This window comes from Oratosquilla oratoria, chromosome 21 (assembly GCF_046742065.1).
Source record: "Oratosquilla oratoria isolate Oo_2021 chromosome 21, ASM4674206v1, whole genome shotgun sequence".
Classification (NCBI taxonomy): Eukaryota; Metazoa; Arthropoda; class Malacostraca; order Stomatopoda; family Squillidae; genus Oratosquilla; species Oratosquilla oratoria.
This window is the reverse complement of record NC_134797.1, coordinates 49,564,374-49,590,048: the sequence shown is the minus strand read 5'-3', so window position 1 is coordinate 49,590,048 and position 25,675 is coordinate 49,564,374. Positions and strand designations below refer to the sequence as shown.

The window sequence follows — 25,675 nt, the reverse complement described above, 5'->3', positions numbered from 1 at the left end:
AATATCTTGCGCATGCGCAAAGCGCGGGAAGCATTCGAATTGAACTAAACAAAAGCTAGTGGGCCGCAACATTTGGCCATGAAAACAACACATGATCGACAGTGGCGCCGCGCGTGGATTTGGGGGTACCTATCATATTCTTGATTAAAGTTTTTAAGTGTTATTCCGTCCGTTATTGATGCTGCTGAGATAGATCTCCTATTCTCCACTGACACTGGCCAGCTGTCTTCCCTGCATGGTCCAGTGTAGGAAGCTGTTGGAGTTGGAGCTTGGGTATCCTGATGTGGTTGGTATGGGATCTTTGCCAACCATTACCATGTATCCAGGTGGTGTTTGATGGTATCAGGTGATACACCACTCAGGTTCCTGAGATTTCCTGGGATGCAGTTGAAGAGTCGTGTTCCACTGTAGGTGAAACTGTGGTGTGTCAAGGTCCTAGTTCGTTGGGATGTTCCAGGGGTGATCCTGACATATCAGAGCTGTCATCCTGTTATGTAGTTCTTTTCCTTGATGTTGACATTAGGGACCATGTTTTCTAAAATCTTCCCAGGTATAGATGATGATGTACCTTTCTCTATGCTGCTGGAGGGAGTACAGATGTAGCTTTTCAAGTATTTCCCAGTAGCTAAGTTGTTGTATCCTTTGGATCTTGCTTGTGAGAAATCACTGTGGGCCTTCCAGCTCTACTATTTCTGAACTTTTGTGTTAGGACCAGAGGTGGCATCAGTATTCAAGGTGGGGTAGTACCAATAATTTCCATAGATTTATTATGGATTCTTGTGTGGAAAGTCCATAGGATCCAAGTTGATAGCTGCCTTGCTTTCCCTATTTTTTTTGTGATGTGGCATGAGAAAGTGGCATCTTTGCTCATATTCACCCCCAAGTGTTTTACCACTTCTTTAGCCAAAACAGCTTTGTGGCCACAAATGTGTTCTGTCAAGTATGTGAGGTTTTCTAGATTCTTGTACTGTATGAGCTCAAACTTCTTCCTGTTGAGGGCCATGTTGTTTGTCTCACTCCACTTCAGTATCCTGTCCAGGTCTTATTATAGTAACTGCACATCTTGTTGTAAGCAGATTTTCTAGTGTCACCAGTGAAAGATGTAGCAGTGGAATGCTCCAGGTCCTGATTTATGTTCCCTATCATGATCAGGAAGAACAGGGGACCCAGCACCGAGCCCTGAGAGACTCCACTAACAAAACTGCTGGCGTATGATAGCTCCCCTTCCACAGTTATTTGTTGTTTTTTGTTGGAAAGGAAACTATGTAGCCATTGTCATAGTTTTTCACATATCCTGAGAGCTTTTATTTTGTGAAGGAGAATTCCATGGTCCACTTTATCGAAAGTTATGGTGAGGTCAAGATATATGACATCAGTGTTTTCTTTGTCTTGAATGTCCTGTAGCACTTTCTCATAGAAAGTCATCAGCTGTGAAAGACAGGAACATCCTTTTCTGAAGCCATACTGTCCATCATTGAATGCTCTTATGTCTTCTGTGTAGCTTACAATTTTACATGGAATTGGTCTTTCAGTTATCTTTATTATGTGTGATGTTGGCTCTGCTGGTCTATAGTTTATTGCCAAACCCTTTCTACCTCCCTCAAAGATTGGTTTTATGGTACCAATTTTGAGTGTGTGTGGCACTGGTTGAGTGTCTATAACTCCATGGGCAATGCCAATCCTTTAAAGTACTTCATCCCATGACCCACCACTGTTATGCATTACACTTCCAAGGTATGTAAAGTTTTCCAAGATCTCAATGTCCTCACCACATACATGGACTGACTGAATCTTGTCATCCAGTAAGCCCCCAGAACTCCTAATGCCTTGGTCCAGGAGACCTGAACTCTAAGTGGGCTTGCTTCCCTGTGCTGTGACTCGAGGGGTGCAACCAGGGTCTCCAACTACTCCTTATAAAGGACAGCATCATCAGCAAACACAAGGTCAGTGACCTTTGTGTTGCCAGTAGATACTCCGCAACAACACAACAACATCCAGGTGTTGAAAAGTGTTGGGGTGAGGACACACCCTTGCTTCACTCATCAATTAACAGGAAAGTTGCTAGACATGCCTCCTCCATACTTTACAGCACTCTTTGTTCCAGAGTATATGCCAGATATCAAGTCAGTAATCGTTGCAGGAATCCTACAGATCTGCAGAAGATTCCAGAGCATTCCACAAAGTACTGAGTCAAGCACCTTGAGATCAAGATAAGCTGCAAGAAACCCCAGTTGAAACTCACATCAGTGCTCCACAAGAATATGAAGTGCTAGAATCTGATGAGTTGATGACTTATCTAATATAAACTTGGACTGTTCAGGCCTCTGAAACTTCAGCAGATGTGAATGAACCTGTGTCAGCAGTAGATGTGCAAGCACCTTACTTGGCACACTGAGCAGTATACAGTATAATGTCATGGTAGTTGTTGCAGTCCTACCGGTCCCCTTTCCCCTTCCAGATAGGGACAACCAGACTCTCTTTCCAGTCAGAGGGAATGGTACTGGATTGCCAGACAGCAGACAGTACTGCATTGCCTCATCTACAGGTGAAAGCTGGAGGTGAGGCCTACAACTGGATTTTAATTGTAACCATTGAATTGTGCACTTATATAGAGAAGTTCTGGATGATGCCTTAGTTAGGCCTGTGACTCCAGCTCTATATTTGCTGCTGTGTGGTAGTAATTTATGTTTTTTTCACTAAATATACAGGTGTTTTTCAATGAGTTGCCTCTTGCTAAACCCTTCAGCAATGTAGCACACTCATGGTTTCATTCAATTGAGAGCTAGACTGTATGAGATTCAGTTCATGCCAGTGCTTGCACATCAGTTATTCAAAATCTTCTAGCATTTACAAGGCCTGTAAGATAGTTATGGTTATGATTTAGTTAATACATCTTCATTTTTTTTTTATCAAAAGTGGGGTTAATTTCTTCATGTTATTGTACTTTTCAGATGTATATTCATGTGAAGATGTGAGTGAGCCAGGATACTACCTGAGCATGCGACTGAGGGCTTTGCACAACCATCTGATATCAGATCCATTCAACTCTAATGCAGCATATCTCTTTAATGGACGTGGACATGTTCTCAAGTATGCATATGGTGATGTAAGTAATCATGCTCTTGTTATTCTTTTATTTTATTTTCTGTCTGGTGAATTATAATGTAACTTTAGAAGGGCAGTACTGTAATAGTCTTATGTAGAGTGTAAGATAACAGTATTTTATGTGAAGAAATTGGTATATGCTTCACTCAGATTTTAAGATTAGACTGTTCATTGACCACACTGTTTGGGTCAAAGCCAGTGCAGCAAGATGATGCTTCCATTGCAGGGCTTGACAGCTGGAGCTGAATTTCCTCCATTGCATCATTATGTAGTGACAAACAACCCCCCCCCCAACTACATCCTCTGGAGAAATTTACAGAACAGACAAGAAAAATATCCCTTTGAGTCACATCTTTTCTTCATCTCTTTCCTTCCAGACACATCCTTTTTTCATCCAATGCCCCTTTTACCCCATCCATGCACATCCCTCTTGGTCTTCTTTACAAGTACATGTCACCCACTTTGGGTTTCCACATTCTTTTTGTCAATCTTTCCTCACCTGTTCTTTCTATGTGCCCAAACCATCACGACACTCTTTGATCTACCCTATCAGTCAGCTCCCCAGCTCTGCTCTCTGTCTCACCTACATATTTCACACTACATCCATCCATGTAACACATATGATATTTCTCAACACTTCATTTCAAACACATGTAGGCTGTTCCTTTCTGTCCTCTTCAGATTGAAGTCTCCATTTCATATAGTGCCATGGGCATATTCACTCCATACAACCTTCTCATCATGTTAATCCTCAGATTCCAATTTCTCATAACACTTGCCCCCTTTACTCTAGATAAGAAAATATTAACAAAAAAATCTGTAAAAACATAAACACACACATACAAAACAAACACTCCTAGATAGATCACTAAATTCTATACTACACTGCATTCCTCCAGAAATTGAACCATCAGACAGATCATGTCCAAGACAAGAAAGAATAACACTGACATGCCTATGTTTAGGTTACCACCCCACACTAAAACAGTGCCAGTATGGAAATGGCCTGGTAATGGGCACAAACTATCCTAGATGCAACCACTACACAAAGATACAGAGCACATTACATTAGTGTCCTACATTTACCTACTCCAGACAGTTCCACAAAAATCTTTTCATTGAGTGATTTATACTGAGCTGGTGGTCACGTCCATTATCCTGGAAGCCAGGGAGCTCATGCAATGGAGAACCAGGATAATGGATTAATGATTGACCAAAGCAGCACCTCTGGATAGAGTTAAGGGTGTCGATATGACTTGAAAACAGATAGCAGGGAGATTCTTCCCTATGGTATCTGTCCCACAGAACCACCTTGAGAAGGTACTCATCATTGATCCCAGAAATTAGAGCTTTCTCAGACCATTAATTGATATTCTTGTTTTCAGGATTCAAGATTGGGCAGTGGGGAAGTTGTATGGCAAGCAGATATGCAGGACCTGAGTGAAACTGCCTCCTTGCAAAGCAACAATGAGACAAGCAGTTCCACCAGAGTGTACACCCTTTCTCTAGCATTCCCGACAGAAGACCTTGCTGTTGTGTCCAATGGGCAGGGCATGCTTAGTATTTTGGAAACAAAGGATCGTACACAGTCGCAGTCTTGGCTGGTTAGTTAATGCATTTACCTAATTGCAATGAACAGGAAAATAGCTATACTCAATTGGTCACTCCCCATTTATTCTCTCTCTCTCCTTTTTTCTTTAGAGAAGAAAAGCTCAGAAAATGTGGGCTAAAGTAAGGTAATGAGATGTACAAGTGATGGTGCTGGAGGGTTGGAGGTAAGTTTAAAGGGTGAGAGGCTAGAGGAAGTGGAAAGCTTCAAGTATTTGGGGGCCACATTTGGCATGGAAGTGGAAGGTAAAAGTATAGAATAAGGAAAGTAATTTAATGTTTGGGGGAAGTGAAATGTGTAATTCAAAATAGATGTCTGTGGATGAACTCAAAGAGGGATTTGTATAAAGGAATGGTTTTGCTCAAAGCACTGTATGGAATGGAGATGTGGGATTTGGGGGAAATAAGGAAGAACCTTCAAAAATTATATACATATAAGAAAAACATCAAATGTAAATGTCGAATAGAAAGCTAGTCTTATGCCATGTCACTTTAGATAGGGACATTGCCCACTTGAGATACTTTTTTTTAGAAAATTAATTAGAATTAGTAAATGATGCCGTATGATATTCTTAGTTCAGCAATATATTGTGCATACTTGAAATTATTTTTCCACATATTTTCAACAAATTTTGTCAAAAAGAAAAAATTTTAGTGTACCGACATCCTTAAGAAGTATGGTCAGTGGAAAATGGGTAGGTAAGGGTGAAAGCAATGCAGGGATTGGAAAATAAACTGGCAGGTTGGGGAAAGGGCCGTATGGTATATGCAGTATATGTGTATGTACTGATTTTTTAGTCAAGTCTTTTGAATATTACTGCATGGTCCATAAAATGGCTAAACTTCACACCATTCTTTATTCAGGTAGCTTTTGAAGAACAACTTGGAAATGGTGTAATTACTGAAGTCATGCATCAGCAAGATGGCCATACAAGACAGCTGGATATTCTTCTGCAGGCAGTTGTGACTCCTAAACATTTCACAGAAGATGAGAGACATGTCCTTGTGCACCCAAGCCTGGAGAATTCAGAAATCGTGCTGTTGCAGATTGTCCAGTGGCTCACCATTAGTTTCAACGGTGAGTTCTTGACCTATCTATATATCAAAGGCTTCTTCACCCATATAAGGGAGGTAACCTGCTAAGCCATGCACTGACACCCACCTATCCTACTCCCATCTACCATCCATTTGTTTTCCTTTCATCTTAGCTCTTCATGCATGAAGGTTCATCCCCGTCTCCCAACTACTGCCCAGTTCTTGATAAGGCTGTATGTATACATGAGTTGGAAGATGGAGAATTTAAATGTGGAGGATTGAAAAGAGTCTACATGGCTGTAATGTTGTGGTCACACAAGAACTTCCTCTAACAGGAAGTTCCTGTATGAATGAAACAGCAAAGAAGAATCCTTGCCATCACTTTTTTGTTTATGTTTTCCATCATCCATCATACATACATATACCAACGCTTTTTCCCCCATACAAGGGAGGTAGCCAAAAAGGAAAAGGCATAAAATCATTCCCACCCATTCCACCCCTGAATACATTCCACACCCCTCCACCCTCCCTCTCATCTTAGCACCTCCTGGATGATGGGTCATCCCTGCACCTTGTCCACTGCCCTGGGTCAGAAGCAGTGTCGCAAGACACAGCACATCCACAGCAAGGCTGCTTCATTAAATCGGCGACCCCCCCCTCTCCGTCCCCCCATGCATAAAAGGAGAAGACGGGGAGAAATCCCTTCGGGCTGCGTCAAAATTTGCTCACACATACTACCTCACCCCCCATCCCCCCACCCATTCATCTATCATGGTGTGGTGAAAATAATCCAAGCTTTGGAAAGTCAACACCTAAAAATTCTCTCAATACTACAGTGCTCTTTTGAATAGTGACAACAGTATTTTTGATTATATTGAATGTTTTACAGTTGTGTATAGTGTGCTTTGGTGTCAAAAGTTATTTTAGACAGTTTGTGTCATTTGTATTTACAGTGTAAAAAAATGGAAATATGTGTACTAATTTAGATAACTATTCTGTTCAATTTTATTTACCAAGAACTTTTTCCCCCTTACCAGAGAGGTAGCCAAGTCAAAGGCATGTACCCACTTCCACCTATTCCACTCCCATCTACCATACTTTCCCCACTTTCTTCTTATCTGCTCTTGGACAACATGTCATCCCTGTAACCCGCCCACTGCCCTGGGTCAGAAGCAATATAGCAAGACACAGTACATTCACAGCAAGGCTGCTTCACTTAATCAGTAACCCACCCCCCTCCGTCCCCTCATGCAGAAAAAGAGAAGACGGAGAGAAATCCCTTCTGGCTGTGTCAAAAAATATATAATTTACACATTGCTGGGAAAAATATGAGGTGCAGTTTTCACTTGGTTTAAGTGGGAATGGGTGGAAAGGATGAGTTTGATGTCTTTGAAAAAGGTGAGGACATTCCTCTCCTATATCTCTCCTTTCCTCAATAGGTAGGTAAAGATTAATTATTAAAAGATACATACAGGGGGCTTTGGGGAAGAGGAGAATGTCTGTTGAGGAAGGTCGGGAGAGGACAGAAGACAGGGGTGAATGGAGAAGGGTTGTATATGGATGATGTTGTGATTGCATGAGGTGGAATGGGCAGGGGTGTGGGGGGTGAGGTAGTATGTGTGAGCAAAATTTGACGCAGCCCGAAGGGATTTCTCCCTGTCCTCTCCTTTTATGCAATGGGGGGACAGAGAGGGGGGGGTCGCCGATTTAATGAAACGGCCTTGCTGTGGATGTGCTGTGTCTTGCGACACTGCTTCTGACCCAGGGCAGTGGACAAGGTGCAGGGATGACCCGTCATCCAGGAGGTGCTAAGATAAGAGGGAGGGTGGAGGGGTGTGGAGTGTATTCAGGGATGGAATGGGTGGAAATGATTTGATGCCTTTCCCTTTTTGGCTACCTCCCTTGTAAGGGGGAAAAAGCCTTGGTATATGTATGTATGTATGTACATACATATACCAAAGGCTTTTTTCCCCCTTACAAGGGAGGTAGCCAAAAAATAAAGGCATAAAAACCATTCCCACCCATTCCATCTCTAATACACTCCAATACCCTCCACCCTCTACCCTCCCTCTTATCTTGACACCTCCTGGATGATGGGTCATCCCTCCATCTTGTCCACTGCCCTGGGTCAGAGGGAGTGTCCCAAGACACAGCACATCCACAGCAAGGCCGCTTCATTATATAGGTGACCCCCCCTCTCTGTCCCCTCATGCAGCAAAGATGGGGAGAAACCCCTTCGGGTTGCACCAAATTTTTCTCACACATTATTAAAAGATACACATAAATTATTCTTATCGTTATATCAGTGAGTTTTCTTATTCTTTGTATTTTTTAACCTGTGTTTACTTGTTACAGGTGCTACGTGGGAAGTTACCAGGGAAAGGCGGTTGGCTGGAAGAGGCGCTCTTGAGTATTGTGCTTTTGACCAGATGGCAAAGCACATTATTCTCATCAGTCCTCGTAACTATTACTTCGTTTATGACTCCGTGTGCCCAGTTGTAAAGACAGAACCCAAAGCCTCTAAAGCGGAAGAGGCAGAAAAAAAACCTCCCAGATTTGTGTTCTCACAGATGGATGGTAAAGCATTTCCATTTTGTTGTTAAAAACAATGAACTCTGTGTAGAATAATGAATATTCTTGGTCATTTTTTAAGAAAGACATTCACTAATGCTGAAATATAACTGTTAATGATGCATTCTTTTCAGATGATATTTCAGTTTGTTTCAAGGTTGAAAAAGATGTAAGTAAGGGTCTGATAGAAGTCAAAATAGCAGTGAACAGCGTGAAGGTGAAGGTTAAAGATGAAGTCTTCCTGGAGGGGCAACTTCTTCACAGCATTTGCCCTGATGAATCAACATGGACCTTGAGTAAGGTTTCAGTATTCTGTTTCTATTTCATTGTGGCCTTTCCATGCTTATTAGTGCACTGGTGGCATAATTCGAAGCATGGTGATCTCGCTTTTGCTTAGTTGTGGGTTTGAATCCTGCACTCCTCTTCAAAATTCCAGCTGCAACTGTTGCCTGCCCCAGCAGCCCAAGTGCACAAGGCAAAGTTGACAGCTTTAGCTGTGCACCTCGTGTTTTTTTTTTTTTTTTTTTTTTTTTTTTTTTTTTATGTCTTTTCTCATAGATGTGCTTTGTTTATAATGTCATAAGCTGATAGTGATAATTGTTACTTTGGGTTTTGGCAACTGAGCAACAACACAGTAGCCAGCAGTGTTCCTCAGACCCTCCATAGACCTCTGTGGGAAGAAACATAAGACAATTGTCATTATATTATTTGTGTGGGTCAGTTTCTGTCACCAGGTTGTAGGAGGAGGAAGAGGGGAGCATTAACTTAGTGTCAGATCTCCTAAAGTGAAGAAATGAAAGAAAAATATTGCAAACTGATAAAGATCTTGGGGTAAGTCTAGAGACCAAGTAGCTAGTCTCTCAGGGATGCGCCCTCGGGTGGAGGTGAGAGTGTTGCTGACTGGGGTAAAATTATATAATCATATTACATTTGCATGCTTTCTTCTTACAAGTGCTATCATATTGTGGCAACACTCTTATTTTACAAATATAAATGATAATTATGGACACATACAATGGTTTGTTAATCATAGTAATTTTTATGTCACAAAAATGCTATGCGCATTAAGGGGACACTAGTAGTGGCATGTTGCCACACTGGAAATGGTAGGAGTAGGTGGTCTGTCACTGGTTACCAGCTCTCCACATGTAAAAAGGTGGAAGTAATACAGAGTGTGTTGATAGGCATCTTGGTCTCCATCTGGAAACCAAATGTCATATCTTTAGGGCTGACCCTGCAAATGGAGGGTATTGACAAGTTTTGAAAATGGGCAGTAGGGAGATGATTTTCTTTGCTGTCCATCTTGCAGGACCACCTCAAGCAGATACCCGTCTTTGGTCCCACATGTATTGAACAATTCACTTAGGAACAGTGTTATGATATGGATTATATTCACATATAGAGACCCCACTGTACTTGAAACTCTAATATCTGTATTATATGTGCCCTTTCTTTTCTTTATGATTACTAGTGGATGGGAAGTTGGAAGTTATTTTGACTAAAAGTTCAAAGTTACGATGGACAACTCTTCTGGAAAATGGTAATGCAGAGGGAGAAGAGGTGTTAGACCCTAAGGATGTAGAGGAAGCACATAAGCTGCTAGAGCATCTGACAACCACTACACAAATGGTGGGTGATGAAGCATAATGTTTAAAGTAAAAAAGGAGAAATTTTAATAGCCTTTACAATCCATGGGTCACCCCTATGTTAAATATTTTCATGTCCTGCTCAGAACAAAAATTTTAAAGTACACTTGACCCTAGTTTTACTTTAAGGACATGGGTCTTCCACAAGAGAGACAGGGACAAAGATTTTTGTTATAAGGGATTTCAGGTTTAAGGAACTTCATATTAAGAAATTCAAGTTTGGATGCTTGCTGGAAGAGTCAAAGTAATGGTGGTTCAAACCATGCAAGTGGAACCAAGGGCATTGTTTATTAAATTCCACAATACAAAGTCCTCTGTAAGGGGCACCACCCTAGCCTTCTGATAAGGGGGGGTTTTGTTACATTAAACCGAATCAATTAGTCAATCAAGTTTCATGCAGGAAACATTTTGAATATGAAGTCCCTTGCATCTGAAATTCCTTGAATTGAGACTTTGTAGATCAAGGGTCAAGTATATCTCATGTGAGTAATTTTCTGTTAAAGTTTGAATTCCATGGTATTGAAGAAGTTGAAAGGATTTTTTTTTATTTTTTTTATTTTTTATTATTTTTTTTTTTTTAAGAAATTTGAAGGTAAATGTCAAAGTGATGAGATGTACTAGGGGAGAGGGTGATAGTAAGTTGGAAGTAAATCTTAGAGGAGAGATGCAGTAAGAAGTGGATAGTTTTAGTGTTTAGTGTTGCATGACAGGAAATGGAGGAGTGGGGGTGGAGGTAAACTGGAGAGTAAGGGAAGCAAGTAAATGTCATGGGGGTTTGAAAAATATCATGAGAAATAGGCATCTGGGAATGGATGCAAAGAGAAAATTATATGAAGGGGTGATTGTGGCTATGAACAATAGGGCAGAGACTTGGAATTTAAGAGAGGCAGAAATGGAGAAGTGAAGGATAGAGTGGAGGTGGGAGTGGAAAAGGAATGGGTGTGTTTCAAGGAGGAAGTGATAAGGTGTGCAAAATTGGTATGTGGAACGAGGAGGATGAGAGGGAATAGGAGGAATGGTAGTGAGTGGTGGGATGACGAATTAAAGACGGTAGTAGAAGAAGCGAGTATTTAGAGATTGGTTGAAAAGTAGGACTTTAGAAGTATATGAGAGGTACAAGGAAAAAAGAAAAGAAACAAAATATAAGATAAAGGAGGCAAAGAGGGGAGCAGATTTAAAATGGCATAGGCATATGACAGAAAACTGAAAAGAATAAAAAATGCTTTGGAAGGAGGTTAAGAGAGTAAGAGGAGGCAGGGAGGTAAAGGTAAAGTGCAGATGGACAGATGTTAATGGAAGTGAAGGCAGTAATGGGAAAAAGGGTAGAGTATTTTAGAGAGCTGTTGAATGTGGTGGAGGATAGTGAAGAATTGATTGTCAGTGAGAGGTACTAAGAAAATGATGGTGATGGGAGGACAAAATAAAAGAGAGATAAGAAAGGATGAAACAAGGAGCTTTGGAAATGATTAGAGCTGTTAAGGATTACAAAGGATTACAAAGGCGGAGCATGCCGACAGGAGACCTTTTGATCCATATCTAGGTCGGATGCAAAAAATAATAAATTAAAACTATAATAATGTAAAAATAACAAATAAATGCATAGGTATAGTTGAATAACAAACAAACAGGCAAATAGTAAATGATTAAAAATTGACATATAACTAATAATAAATGAAAATCAGACAGACAAATTATAACAAAACAAAAACAAATAATATAAAATAAATTATAATCATTACAGCATCTTACTTAGGTATTTATCTAAATGATCCTTAAAGCTTCGAACTGAACTACATTGCACTACCTGTGCAGGAAGTTTATTCCATTCATTAACTACACGGTTGGCAAAGTTGTTTCTACCTACTTCCAAATTGAATCTATTTCCGGACAGTTTGAGACCATTGTTTCTTGTCTGATTCTCATTCAATGTGAAAATTTGGTCACTTTTGATGTTGTCAATTCCCTTTAAAATCTTAAAGACCTGTATCAAGTCACCTCTGAGTCTACGCTTTTTTAGGGAAAACAGATTCATGTGCTTAAGTCGATTTTCGTATGATTTATTTTTGATATTTGGAATCAGTTTTGTGGCTCGCCGTTGTACTTTTTCCAGTCTGTCAATGTCTTTAATGAGATTCGGTGACCATACGGAAACAGCATATTCCAAATGTGGACGAACTAACGATTTATATAGCTTGTTAATGAGTGATGGACTTTTGAAATCAAAAGATCGCGCAATCAATCCCAGAATCTTATTTGCTTTCTCAGAGGCTGAAATACACTGCTTGGATGATTTGAGGTCGTTACTGATAATTACGCCGAGATCTTTTTCACTATCCACTTTTGTTAACGAATTTCCAAATAACTTGTAATCGTACTTACTGTTATTTTTACCTATGTGCATTACCTTGCATTTACTTGTGTTAAATTTCATTAGCCACTTTTCAGACCATTGCTGTAATTGATCTAAATCTTCTTGAATATCTAATTGGTTTGAGTGATCATTTGCCACTCCGCACAGTTTTGTATCATCAGCAAATTTGGAAACAGTAGATTTTAGTCCATGGTCTATATCATTTATATATACTATGAATAGAAGTGGCCCAAGAACGGAACCCTGAGGAACTCCACTTGCAACACTTTTCCATCCAGAAGTTTTTCCATTTAAAACAACTCTCTGTTTTTGACCTTTCAACCAATTACTAGTCCAACCTAATAGGCTGCCACTTATTCCATGCAAAGCTAATTTAGTAAGTAGTCTTTCGTGTGGGACGGTATCAAAAGCTTTTGCAAAGTCTAGATATATTAAATCTATATTGTTTCTTTTGTCATAATTCGAGATAACTGTGTTGTAGAATTCGAGTAAGTTAGTCACGCAAGAATGTTTCCGTCTGAAACCATGCTGGCTATCATTTATCAAACGGTTACTTTCTAAATGATATTCGATATCATCTCTGATGATAGTTTCCATTATTTTTCCTACGATCGAAGTCAAACTTATAGGCCTATAGTTATTTGGTTTCTTTTTGTCACCTTTTTTGAATATGGGAGTAACGTTAGCTAGCTTCCATTCTCTTGGGACATCTCCGGATATGATGGATTTCTTGAAAATAATTTCTAATGGAACAACAATCTCATTTTTTATTTCCTTTAAGATTCTTGGATGCCAACCGTCAGGCCCTGGTGTTTTATTAACTTTGAGTTTGTCTATACACCTTTTAATTTTTTCTTTTGTTATATTTACCGTAGTGAGTAAGTTTACCCCAGATTTTTCACAGGTTTCAGTTTGGAATTCACTTTGAGGTGTTTCGTTTACGAATACCGAGCTAAAATAATTGTTTAAGATATTACACATTCCTTCATTTGAATATTCAAGTTGACCGTCAGCAGATAATAGTGGACCAATGTGATTCCTAACAACCTTTTTATCTCTAATGTAACTATAGAATTCTTTGGGATTCTCTGGATTTATCAGCGATGTTCATTTCGTATTGTCGTTTTCTTTTTCTTATTGTCTTTTTTAAATCTCTCTGTATTGATACATAACTTTCATAGTCATTAGATGCACCCGAGCACTTATATTTCTTATAAGCCTGTCTCTTTTTAGCAATACTTTTTTCAGTTTCTTTGTAGAGCCACTTTGGGCGAGCCTGATTTGGGGGACGTCTGTCCTTAAAAGGAATGTAAGTTTGAATCATCTTAGTGAGCGTATTTTGAAATATTTCCCACATCTGATCTACAGGCCTTTCGTTTAATTTTGCCTCCCAATCTGTAAGCTGAAGCTCCTGACGTAGTTCTATGAACTGAGCTTTACTGAAATCGGGTATTTTAGAAGCACAAGTATCTATTCTAAAATTGTTTAGGAGTTTGAATCTGACTAAGTTGTGATCGCTATTTGCAACAGATTCACCGACTTCTACATCAGTTACCATGCTTTCGCGGCTAGTGATCAATAAATCGAGTAAATTTCCATATCTTGTGGGCTCTTTTACATGCTGAATTAAGTAATTGTCACCAAGAAAATCAATCAAGCGACTACCTATATGGCCATGTTCAAGGGTCATCCAATCAATGTCAGTAAAATTGAAATCACCCATTATCAATAAATCCCGGTTGCAGAAACTAGACAGTTCTTGAAATAACATTTTTGTCGTCTGAGTTGGATGGGTGTGTCTGAAAAAGGGAGGTACTGTAATAGCAGACTGGCTAGTAAGGTTGTTTAATGTGTGACTATAGGAGGGGAGAGTTTGGGAGGACTGAAGGAGTACCTATATAGTTCCACTTTACAAAGAAAAAAGGGGACAAATATAATTGTAGTAGTTTTAGAAGGATCAATTTGTTGAGTGCATTTGGAAAGGTTTATAGGAGGGTCTTAATTGAGAGGATTAGGAGAGGAACAGAGGGAGTAATTGGTGAGGAGCAATTTGGGTGCAGAACAGGTAGAGGATGTGTGGATCAAATTTTTGTGGTAAGGCAGATTTGTGAGAAGGCTTAGGGCCTCTATGGATTTGGAGAAGGCTTATGACAGGGTAGATAGGAAAGCAGTGTGGGAGGTATTGCAGATACATGAGATTGGTGAGAAGCTGTTAAGGGCAGTCAAGTGTTTTTATGAGAGTAGTAGAGCTTGTGTTAGGATTGGAAATGGAGAAGGCAAATGGTTTGAGGCATATGTGGGGCTGTATCTGGTCTGTATCATGTTGCCCATGGCTGTTCAATGTCTACATGGATGGGGTGGTATGGGAGTTATATGTGTGGGTAGGGGATTGGAGATGGTTAGAGGTAGTGGAGAAAAATGGGATGTGAGCCAGTTGTTGTTTGAGGACAACACTGCATTTGTGGCAGGCTCAGAGGAGGGATTGAGAAAGTTAATGACAGAAGATATGCAATAGGAGAAAGTTGAAGGTAAATGTGAATAAAAGCAATTTGATGAGATGTAAGTTGGAAATCTTAAAGAAGAAAGGCTGGAGAAACTGATCAGTTTTTAAGTATTTGGAGTTGCATGTGGCAGGAAATGAAGGAGTGATGGTGGAGGTAAACTGTAGTTTGAGAGAAACAAGTAAATGTCATGGGGGTTTGAAGAGTGTAATGAGAAATAGGGATTTGGGAATGGATGCAAAGAGAAACTTATATGAAGGGGTGGTTGTGCCTACGACACTATATGGGGCAGAGACTTGGATTTTTGAGAGGCAAAGAGGAAAAGTTGAAATGTGTTTGAGATGAAATGTCTTAGAAGTATGGTAGGGATCACTAGGTTGGATAGAGTGAGAAACAAGAGGGTGAGGAGGAGAGCAAGAGTGGAAAGGAGGCTGGCAGATATGGATGATGAAAGATTATTGGGATGGTTTGGACACATGGAAAGAATGAGTAAAGAAGACTAGCAAAAAAGGTGTGGAAAGCAGAGATTGATGAAGTGAACTTGAGGGGATGACTGAGGATGAGTTGTATGAATGGAGGGGCTTTGAGAAATGTCTGTTGAACAAAGAAAGGAGAAGGCAGGGGATATGGTTGAGTGAAGGATGGTTGTGTATGGATGATATTTTGACACAGTCTGAAGGGATTTCTCCTTGTCTTCTGTATTTTCCACATTAGGGGAATGTGAGGGAGGGTCACTGTGTAAGTGAAGCAGCCCTGCTTTGGATGTGCTGTGTCTTGCTGCATTGCCTCTGGCCTGGGCAGTGGGCAGGAGATAGGAATAACCCTTCATCCATGAGGAGCTAAGATACGAGTGAAACAAGGGCGGTGGATAGGAGTGGAGTGGATGGGAGTGGGTGTGTTTCTTTGACTTGGTTACCTCCCTTGGGATATAAGTAGAGACAGATAGAAAGGAGAAATATAAATGTGTTTGAGATAAAGTATGATGGGGGTTATGAGGATGGATAGAGTGAGAAATGAGGTGGAAATCAGGGGTAGAAAGGGAGCTGGCAGAGACAACTGATGAAAGATTATTGGGATGGTTAGGGCACATAGAAAGAATGAGTGAGGAAAGATTAGCAAGGGGCCTTTAAACAAAAGTGGAATGTCTATTGAGCAAAGAAAGGAGATGGTAGGGGATAAGTGTAAGTGGGGAATGGCTGTGAACGGGCAATAATTTGATGCATCCCAAAGGGACTTTTCCCTGTCCTCCCTATTTTTCGCTTTAGGGGATGAGGAGGTAAGGTTCCCATGTAAATAAATGAAGTGACTGGCCCTGTTGTGAATGTGTTGTCTTACTTTTTACCCGGGCAGTGGGAAGGGGGAAGGGATGACCCTTTTTTTTTTTTTTTTTTTTTTTTTTTTTTTTTTTTTTTTTTTTTTTTTTTTTTTTTTTTTTTTTTTTTTTTTTTTTTTTTTTTTTTTCATACTCTCATTTGGCATAGACACTGTGGTCCTGCAGTTCAATGACCCACATTTTGACAATTCACAGATGTGACCCAATAAATTCCTACCCCTAAATCTTAATTCAACACCTAATCTTACAAATTTGACATTCACACTTCACCACAGCAGGAATTTTGTGGCTTCTGATATATAAGTACATGTGTTCTTTAGCATGTACAATTAGTATTATTGTATTATACATTCAACATCTTGAATATAAAGGCTTGTAATGAAATGGCATCAGTAAAAACATTATTTTTATTTATATATTTTTATTTATTTTTTTTTATTTTTATTTATTTTTTTATTTTTTATTTTTTTTGGGGGGGTCAGTAGGGGGGGACATGTCTCCCCTAATTTCAACAAATATAATTTTGATGCCTCAAAAACCACTCATCAAATTGCAAGACCCCAATGTAAATCATTTATATTGCATGGTAATTTTATTGTTCTTGAGCAGAACTGATGAATTTGCAAGTCATCATACTTATTGTTGTCATCAGAACACAGATCCAAGTCAGCCAGCATACAACCCAGGGGAACTTGAAGCATGTGATGAGGCCAGCGAAGACTTGGTCCTTTTCCAGTTTGATGGGAACAAGCACGAATTAGCTCTGTTTTCAAATCTAGGAGGAACTCAACATCTTTTTAATATGCAGGTATGGTTAAACTTGACATATTTTATTTTACATACTTTTACAGTTCCAGAGAATGATGTGCAGATCTCTGAGACAAAACTTTGGACTGTTGACTGTACTGTGTTAGTGTGGATTTGTCTCTTTGTAGAATTAATCAGTATGTTGCCCATGGTCTCTATCAGAAGACCTATTGCTTTCAAGTAACCTCCAATGGCCTCCATGCAAGTCTGCTGGTCACTCAGGGAAGATATATTCTTTGTAGAAGGAGTAGAGGAACAGTTTTTAGTTGTCATCTTTTCATATAGGAAAAAAGTGGAGGAAAAATAATGGAAATTAACAAAGAGAAATCTTTGGCTCAGTTTGGAGACTGCCTCTGAGGGCTGTACTACCAGTTGGAGACTGTTGTTATGGAGTAATTTACCAGCTATTCTATCCTTGTGGGCAATCCCAACATGCTGCTGTGTGTTATTATAAGTTTCATACTATCAATCAGAGGTGAAGATGTGATGAGTTTTTGATATGTGTGGTGTGGAGGTGATTCTCTTCAGTGTCATTTCATAGAACCACCAGTGAAAGTGGCTTAGCATTTGATGTCTTTTTTTTGGAGTTTGGGAACTCCAGACTTTTACTGCTTTTGTGCATTGGCTTTCTTATTCCATTTGCTCACTTAAGGGGGTACGCGACACCTAGGGGTCATTTTCTAAACTATTTAGAGTAAAGAGCTGAAACTTCTCAGGTAAACAGGTATCCATGTTGCCTACATTTTAGGTGAAACAGAATGATGTATGTACACATGTACATATACCAGTAGCAACATTTAAAAGTGCACAGCATCATAATACGTGGACCAATTTGTTTTATATTTTGGCTATGATTAGTCAGTAGGCACACCTAGGGCCGGTCATTGAGTAATTGAACAATTTCCTTTATACTTTTGCATACAGGCATTTCAATTTTAATGTTCGGCAAAAATCTTGAAAAATTAATTTTTTTTTGTCTTGTTTCCATTATTACTCCTAACTCTTTCATTTTATTCAAAATATTCCAATGACCAGCCCTAGCAGTTACTAAATGTAATATTTCCTGTAAGTTTCATCTAAATCTGATGTATTTTAGATTTTTTATGATTAAAAAAAAGTAAAAAAATATCGAACGGAGATATGGCGACTTGAAATATGAATATACTGTAACTTGCTTATAGTTTCACCAATTTGACTGATTTTTTCATGGCTTAATTCTTATTATATAATGGATAAGTACAGTAAAAATCATCAACATATTTTAATTATAAGAACTTTAAATAATGAAAAACTAAAGTATAAGTATATCACAGTAGTGGCGACGCACAGACGGCACCATCATATAATTTGCTTTTTTGCACATTTGTCGGTTTCTTCATATGAAACCTCACTGCTGGGGGTCTTCGGGGTATCTAAATAATTGGAAAGAGGTTTATTTTAACCAGCAGTGGGTGCCTTTGGAAGTGAATCCTCTCTTACTCCACGAACCATCGATAGTAATTTTTACTTCTGGTAAAGTTGGGTCTTCCTTTTCTAATGCTGCATGTACATGTTCCCTTGTTTTTTCCAAGAGTTCCTCATACTTCTTTATGCTGGTCTCTATAATATGATGGCAAAGTTTACTAAACGTCTTGTGATGTATCATTTTCATGTTCATTGCCATGCACATTTTCTGTACTGCAACATCCCCACAGAGTAAGCCGGCCTCCACAACTCTGTTATGTATTTCATAACTTTAATTTCTACCGCCTGGTGAAGTACACCATTTGCTCTTTTCAGAGCACAACTTTCATTCTGCCTGAAATGTCTTCACCATTCCACATTCTCCTATCACTTCAACATACATCTTCTCACCACACTGGCATCTAACAAGCTAATTTATCCATGGCAAAAAAACTGCTCTTCTCCACAATCATAAATTCACATTCATTCTTATCTCCCCTCTGTACAGTTTCATAACTAATATCTAATTTTCTTGCTGTATTCGAGATGAATAAAGTACTTGATGGTGTAGAACCTAGCTACATATGTTGAGAGAGGTGGAAGTGAGGGCAGTGGTGGAGTGAGAGGTGGTGAGGTCTAGGCTAGTCGTCTTTGACTGTTTGCCATCTTTAACTCTTTTTTTTTTTTTTTTTTTTTTTTTTTTTTTTTTTTTTTGTCATTGTAGATGTTCTTTTTGCTACCCATGATGACTGTACTAATGAGTAATATGTACTAGCTAAGGTAATATATTGCCAGGAGAGCTCATGAGACATGCGTACTTTTTCTTTCAAAGCTAGTAGGTAACTGACGTCCAGCTGAGCTCTAAGTTGGCAAGAGCTATCCCTCCACCTTCCTCCCTTCCCCTCCACCCTCATACTGGCTGTTGAAGCATTGGGCGAGCGTAAATTCAATCGAATTTCAACGTTATTTGATGCGCCTGAAGGTCCTAAGTGGCACGCCCCCCTCTAGTGTGGGTTGCGCCTTTAACTCCGTCCATTTAAACCCCCGCCCAAGACATTTACATTGCGCGCCGCTAGAAAATTATTTGTTGGGATTTATTTCTAAATGGTATACAAACATTTTGAACACAGTTTTGAAAAATGCTATAGCTTGACCAAATTCACACACACCCCCCCCCCAGGTGTCGCGTACCCCCTTAATTGGCAAAAACCTCTCCCCTCTGTCCCCTCATGCAGAAAATAGAGAAGACAGGGAGAAATCACTTTGGACTACATCAAAGTATCATCCATACACAGCCATTCTCCACACACCCCTGTGCCCTGCCTTCTCACTCCTATGTTCAACAGTCATTCCTGTCCTGCTCACAGCCCCTATCATCCCATCCATCCATCTCCTCCTCTGATGTCCCCTCGAGTTCATTCCATCCACCTGTGCCTTCCACATCTGTTTTGGTAATCTTTCTTCACTCATTCTTTCCATGTGTCCAAAGTTTAACAAAATTTATTTATTTTTTTTTTTTATCTCCAGGGGAGTGGTGATAAAGTCAGATCATTCTGCCTTCGTCATGATGTGGATGGATTAGTTTGGCAGCCACAGAACAAGGAGAAATTTGTCCACATAAACACATTCCATGCCTTTGGCTATGTCAAAGCTTCAAAGACCATGGCCAAGTTCACCTGTGCTGCTCCGGGTAAGGATTTTACTGTGAATTTGGGTCTGACAAGAAAAAACAGAATTAGTAAAAATAATTTTTCATATATAAATATATATATAAATTATGTGTTTGTGTGTGTGTATATATATATATATATGAGGAAGGTGGAAAAAGAAGTCATGGGTCAAGTTCCGAGTTGCAAATTTATTCCTTACTGGTTTTGCTCTACACTTCTTCAGAAGAATTAGACTCTGGGGTGAAGTGTAGAGTGAAACCGGTCAGGAATAAATTCGCAACACAGAACTAGACCCATGACTTCTTTTTCCACCTTCTTCAACTTGCCACAATGTCTCAGAGCAAATGTGAAATGGGCTAAGAGTGTAACAAAATTTTTTGAAAATAATAAATGTTTTGGAAAGAAATTATGAGAGGAAGAGGAGGCGAATCAAGTAGAGAAGAAAAGGTAAGAGGTGCAAATGGAGAGATGATAATGGAAGAGAAGGCAGTGAGAGGAAGGTGGGCAGAGTATTTTAGGGAGTTACTAAATGTGAAAGAGGATAGGGAAGGGAAGGTAGTTGCAGTGGGAAGTGGTAAGAAATGATTGTGATACATACATACATATACCAAGGCTTTTTCCCCCTTACAAGGGAGGTAGCCAAAAAGGAAAAGGCATAAAATCATTCCCACTCATTCCATCCCTGAATACACTCCACACCCCTCCACCCTCCCTCTCATCTTAGGTGGTGCTAATATGATCGAGATGAGTGAGAAAAATGGAGAAGAAATAAGGAAAGATGAAGTGAAGGTAGTTGTTCACATGATGAGAGCAAGTAAGGCACTTGGGTTGGATGGATGTCATGCAGAATGTCTGAAAAAAGGAGGTACAGTGATGGTTGACTGGCTGGTGAGGTTATTTAATGTTTAAGAGAGGTTAGAGTGCTGGAGAACTGGAGTAGTGCCTGTATAGTTCCACTTTACAAAGGGAAAAGGTGACAAGTGTGAGTGTAGTAGTTTCAGAGGGATCAGCTTGTTAAGTGTAGTTGGGAAGGCTTATGGGAGGGTCTTGATTGAGAGGATTAGGAGAGGAACAGGGGGAGTAATTGGTGAGGAACAGTATGGGTTTAGGACTGGTAGGGATTAGGTAGATCATATTTTTGTGGTAAGACATATGTGAGAAAGGTATAGGAAAAGGTAAGGATGTTTTTTGGGCTTTTATGGATCTGGAAAAGGGTTATGACAGGGTAGACAGGAAGGAACTATGGGAGGTATTGCAGATATATGGGATAGGAGGAAAGCTGGTAAGAGCAGTCAAGAGTTTTTATGAGAGTAGTAGAGCGTGTGTTAGGGTTAGAAATGAAGAGAGCAAGTGGTTTGAGGTAAAAGTGGAATTTCGTCAGGGATGTGTTATGTTGCCTTAGCTGTTCAATTTATACATGGATGGGGTGGTGCAAGAGGTAAATGCAAAGGTAGTGGGTCAGGGATTGGAGATGTTCAAAGAAAAGGGAGAAAAGTGGGAGATAAGCCAGCTGTTGTTTGAAGATTACACTGTGCTTGTAGCAGGATCAGAGGAGGGATTGAGGAAGCTAGTGACAGAGTTTGGGAAGGTGTGCAAAAGAAGGAAGTTGTAGATAAATGTGGATAAAAGTAAATTAATGAGCTGTACAATGGGAGAAAGTGGCAGCAGACTGGAAGTGAGTATTAAGGGAGAGAGACTGGAGGAAGTGGATAGTTTTAGATACTTAGGTGTGAATGTGGTGGGAAAGGGAGGAGTGGAGGTAGAGGTAGAATGTAAATGCCTTTGGGGGATTAAAAAGTGTTATGAGAAATAGAAATTTGGGAATGGATGCTAAGAGGAGATTGTATGAAGGAGTGACTGTGCCGACAGCACTGTATGGGGCAGAAACATGGAACATAAGAGAGGAGCAGTTTGAATGTGTTTGAGATGAGGTGCCTGAGAAGTCCTTGTGAGGAGGGACAGGAGGTCTGGCAGCAGCGGTAGATCACTATGGCTGTGAGGACTGACCTCGGAAATTCACCAAATAAACAAATAAACCAAGTAGGGGTTACTAGGCTGGATAGAGTGAGAAATGAGGAGGTGAGGAGGAGAGAGGTGGTGGAAAGGGGAGTTCAGAGATCGGGTTGATGAAAGAGTATTGGGGTGGTTTGGACACATGGAAAGAATAAGTGAAGAAAGACTAGTAAAAAGGTGTGGAAGGCAGAGATAGAAGGAGTGAACATGAGGGGGCAATGTAAGATGAGATAGATGCATGGGGTAAAATGGGCATTGGGAAAGAGGGCAATGTCTGTTGAGGAAGGCCAGGAAAGGACAGAAGATATGGGTGAATGGAGAATGGTTGTGTGTGGATAATGCTGTGATGCATGAGGGGGAGTGGCTGGGAGATGGAGGGTGAGGGAGTATGTGTGAAAAATAAATTGACACAGCCCGAAGGAATTTCTCCCTGTCTTCTCCTTTTCTGCATGAGGGGACGGAGAGGGAGGTTGCTGATTTAATGAAGCAGCCTTGCTGTGGATGTGCTGTGTCGTGCAACACTGCTTCTGACCCAGAGCAGTGAGCAAGATGCAGGGATGACCTGTCATCCAGGTGCCAGGATAAGAGGCAGGGAAGAGGGTGGAGGGGAGTGAAGTATGTTGGGGATGGAATAGGTGCAGTGGTTTTTATGCCTTTGTTTTTGGCAACCTTGTAAGGGGGAAAAAGCCTTTGGTATGTATGTGTGAATGTATATACATGTGTATGTATATATATATATATATATATATATATATATATTTATATATATATATATATATATATATATATATACTATATACTGTACATATATACATGTATATACATATATACACACACACACATATATATACACATATATGTATACATACATATATGTGTATATATATGTATTTACCTATTTGTATTTTACGGGAAGGGGAGCTATGCTTGTGGTGTGTGTGTGTGTGTGTGTGTATGTATATGTATATATATATATATATATATATATATATATATATATATATATGTATGTATATATGTATATATATACACATACATACATATACCAAGGCTTTTTCCCCCTTACAAGGGAGGTAGCCAAAAAGGAAAGGACATAAAATCATTCCCACCCATTCCATCCCTGAATACACTCCACACCCCTCCACCCTCTTATCTTAGCATACATACATAGCAAGAAGGAAACTGTCAAGCTAAATTATTGATTATTTAGACACTTGCTGCTTTAAAAAGGCAGGTAAATCCTTCTTTGTCATTGTTGCTTTTCTCATCTTCTCAAGTCCCCCGAGTAGAATTTCTAATTAATATTTGAATGACTAAAAAGAAATCAGGATATTGTGAAGTAGTCTTTTTATGTTCTTTAGTTGTAGGACTTTGACTGATTTGAAATAGAATTAATTCTATTTTTCTCTATTTCAGATTATTCCTATGTTGCTGTTGCAGATGTCAAACGTCACATATATGTATTTTTCCAATCAAACACATTTGGTGGTGAATTAAGAAACCGCAAAACAGGAAAGCGAACTACTCAAATGGCTCGGCAGCTAATTTTAGACACAAAATCCATGGATGAAATTCTGGGGTTGCACGCAGGATCTAATATCCTTATGGTCCTTACGAAAAAAAATATTATGTGTTTCTGCCTGAGAGATAAACAGTGATGTGGGTATTGCTGCCAGAACTGCATAATTTTATGTTTGCTCCATCTGTGTGCTTTATTGTTTTTTTATGTAGTACTGTTAATTTGGAGGGGTGGAATGGTTTATCTCTCCACAGTGTGTTGTAACACAAAACTTCTATTTCCAAGTCTGAAAATGAGTGTCAATGAGTTGGTGTAAAATATTAATCTTTTCAGTAATACAGTGGACTGCTAGTTTTAAAAGGAGTGCTACACTATTCTAATCATTGTTGGGATGAGTTTTAGCCAGAGCAGGATCATGGTCAGTGGAGAGTCAGTTTAACTTGGGTCTCCCCATCACCAGAGTTAAATTAATTAGCATTTGGCACAATATCTTTGGAATATGTAATGACATTGATAGACATAGTTGGGTGTCTCAAGTAACTGATTAGCAAGAGGTAAACTGTCTTCAGATGAAGTGTTAACACTGATGGATTTATTGTTACATGGCAGAAATCTACCATTATGCAGAAGAATTTGTGCAGGAAATATTTTTATTCCTGTGGGCGTGATGTGATGTATGTAAAATCATTTATATATCAGAGCTAAGCGTGTATTACATATACAATTTGGCTTGAATTGTTGAGACTAATGACGGGTACCTGCAAGTAGTGATCCTGAGATGAGTGTCAGAAAGAATCTTCTTCTTGACACTTATCTTCAAAACCTGTGAACATCCACATCTCCATCTGGAGCTTCCCCAGGAGGCTGACATTCAGTCTCTAGACCAGGTCCAAGATTTCTATCACTCGAGAGTTGACAACCATTGGCAGCTTCCCTCTTCTTTCTTTCTGCCATGAGCCAGTGACATAGAAACATCTCACACTATTGCAACACACACAACAGCCCAGTGTTTTTTCCCAGAGAAATCCATGGGAGGTCCTGAGGATCACTGCCAGCTACTATGGGGCTGTGGGTTTCCAGTAAGTAAAACTTGAGGCAATAATAATTATTATTCTGAATTGTATAGAGGCCATACATGTTTTTAATATGAAAATCTTGTTAAAAGACCTTGGTGTTTCTTTTCCCTAGACTAGTCCTAACCAGTTGGTCCATCATAAATCCTTCCACAAAGCCACCACTCACAACCAATACACTGACTGGGCTGGTTGGCAAAATACAAAGGTTTCTTTGAGAGGAATGTGATAGAATCATGTTTGCTTTCCAGTACATATGAAAAGAATGTTAACCCATGTTATGGACATTAAATATCCGACAAATTACAGAATAATTTTTGAGTTGGTTCCCTCTAGATTGATAGTGGAGATAGTGAAAACATGTATACATAGGTAGGTGAGAAGAACTACCTGATTTATGAGGCCCTGTTGGTAAGCAAAATTCAAACTGGAAAAATCATCCTTACTTTGATGCCTCTGGCACCTGTACCTTTGGCCTGAGTGGTGTCCAAGTGGAAGCCACATGAGGCCTGGTGGCCTTTGACCTGTGGGTGAGATGGTGGGTAAATCGGAGACAGTGACCAAAATGATCCCAAAAATCGTCATGCCACAAATTTACATCAGAGGGAGAGAGTCAAGCATGGGCAACCTAGACCCAAGGGTGTCCCAGTGGCGACCAGCCAAATGCGTTTTTTTTTTTTTTTTTTTTTTTTTTTTTTTCTGCCTTTGGTGCCATACCTTTGACCTGAGTGATGTCTGTGTGGAATCCACATGAGGCCCAGTGGCCCTCCACCTGTGGGTGAGATGATGGATAAATCAGAGACTGTGACCAAAATGATCCCCCCAAAAAAAAAGATCATCATCGATTGGCTACAAACTTACACTAGAGGGAGAGTTGGGCACAGTGCACTGCCAGGTAGACATGGGCAACCTGTAGCCAAAGGTATCCCAGTGGCAACTCGCCAAAGATGAGGCATTTTTGCAATTTTTCACTTTTCCAC

General features: G+C 39.7%; 1 protein-coding gene across 2 annotated transcripts in view; it reads left to right on the top strand.

Moving 5' to 3' along the window:
- LOC143036905 (nudC domain-containing protein 1) overlaps positions 1-24,789 on the top strand; it is a 25,731-nt gene extending 942 nt beyond the window's left edge. The window contains exons 1-10 of one of the 2 annotated variants that reach the window (XM_076204860.1): positions 2,245-2,558; positions 2,952-3,106; positions 4,491-4,709; positions 5,578-5,791; positions 8,104-8,325; positions 8,454-8,615; positions 9,791-9,948; positions 16,823-16,978; positions 19,948-20,110; positions 23,520-24,789. In XM_076204860.1, the coding sequence (XP_076060975.1) occupies positions 2,495-2,558; positions 2,952-3,106; positions 4,491-4,709; positions 5,578-5,791; positions 8,104-8,325; positions 8,454-8,615; positions 9,791-9,948; positions 16,823-16,978; positions 19,948-20,110; positions 23,520-23,761 (1,755 nt within the window). In that variant the 5' untranslated portion in view covers positions 2,245-2,494 and the 3' untranslated portion in view covers positions 23,762-24,789. Of the gene's footprint in view, positions 1-2,244; positions 2,559-2,951; positions 3,107-4,490; positions 4,710-5,577; positions 5,792-8,103; positions 8,326-8,453; positions 8,616-9,790; positions 9,949-16,822; positions 16,979-19,947; positions 20,111-23,519 lie in introns of those variants that run through there. The other variant, XM_076204859.1, reaches the window with a different exon arrangement.
- Positions 24,790-25,675: the final 886 nt, after the last annotated feature.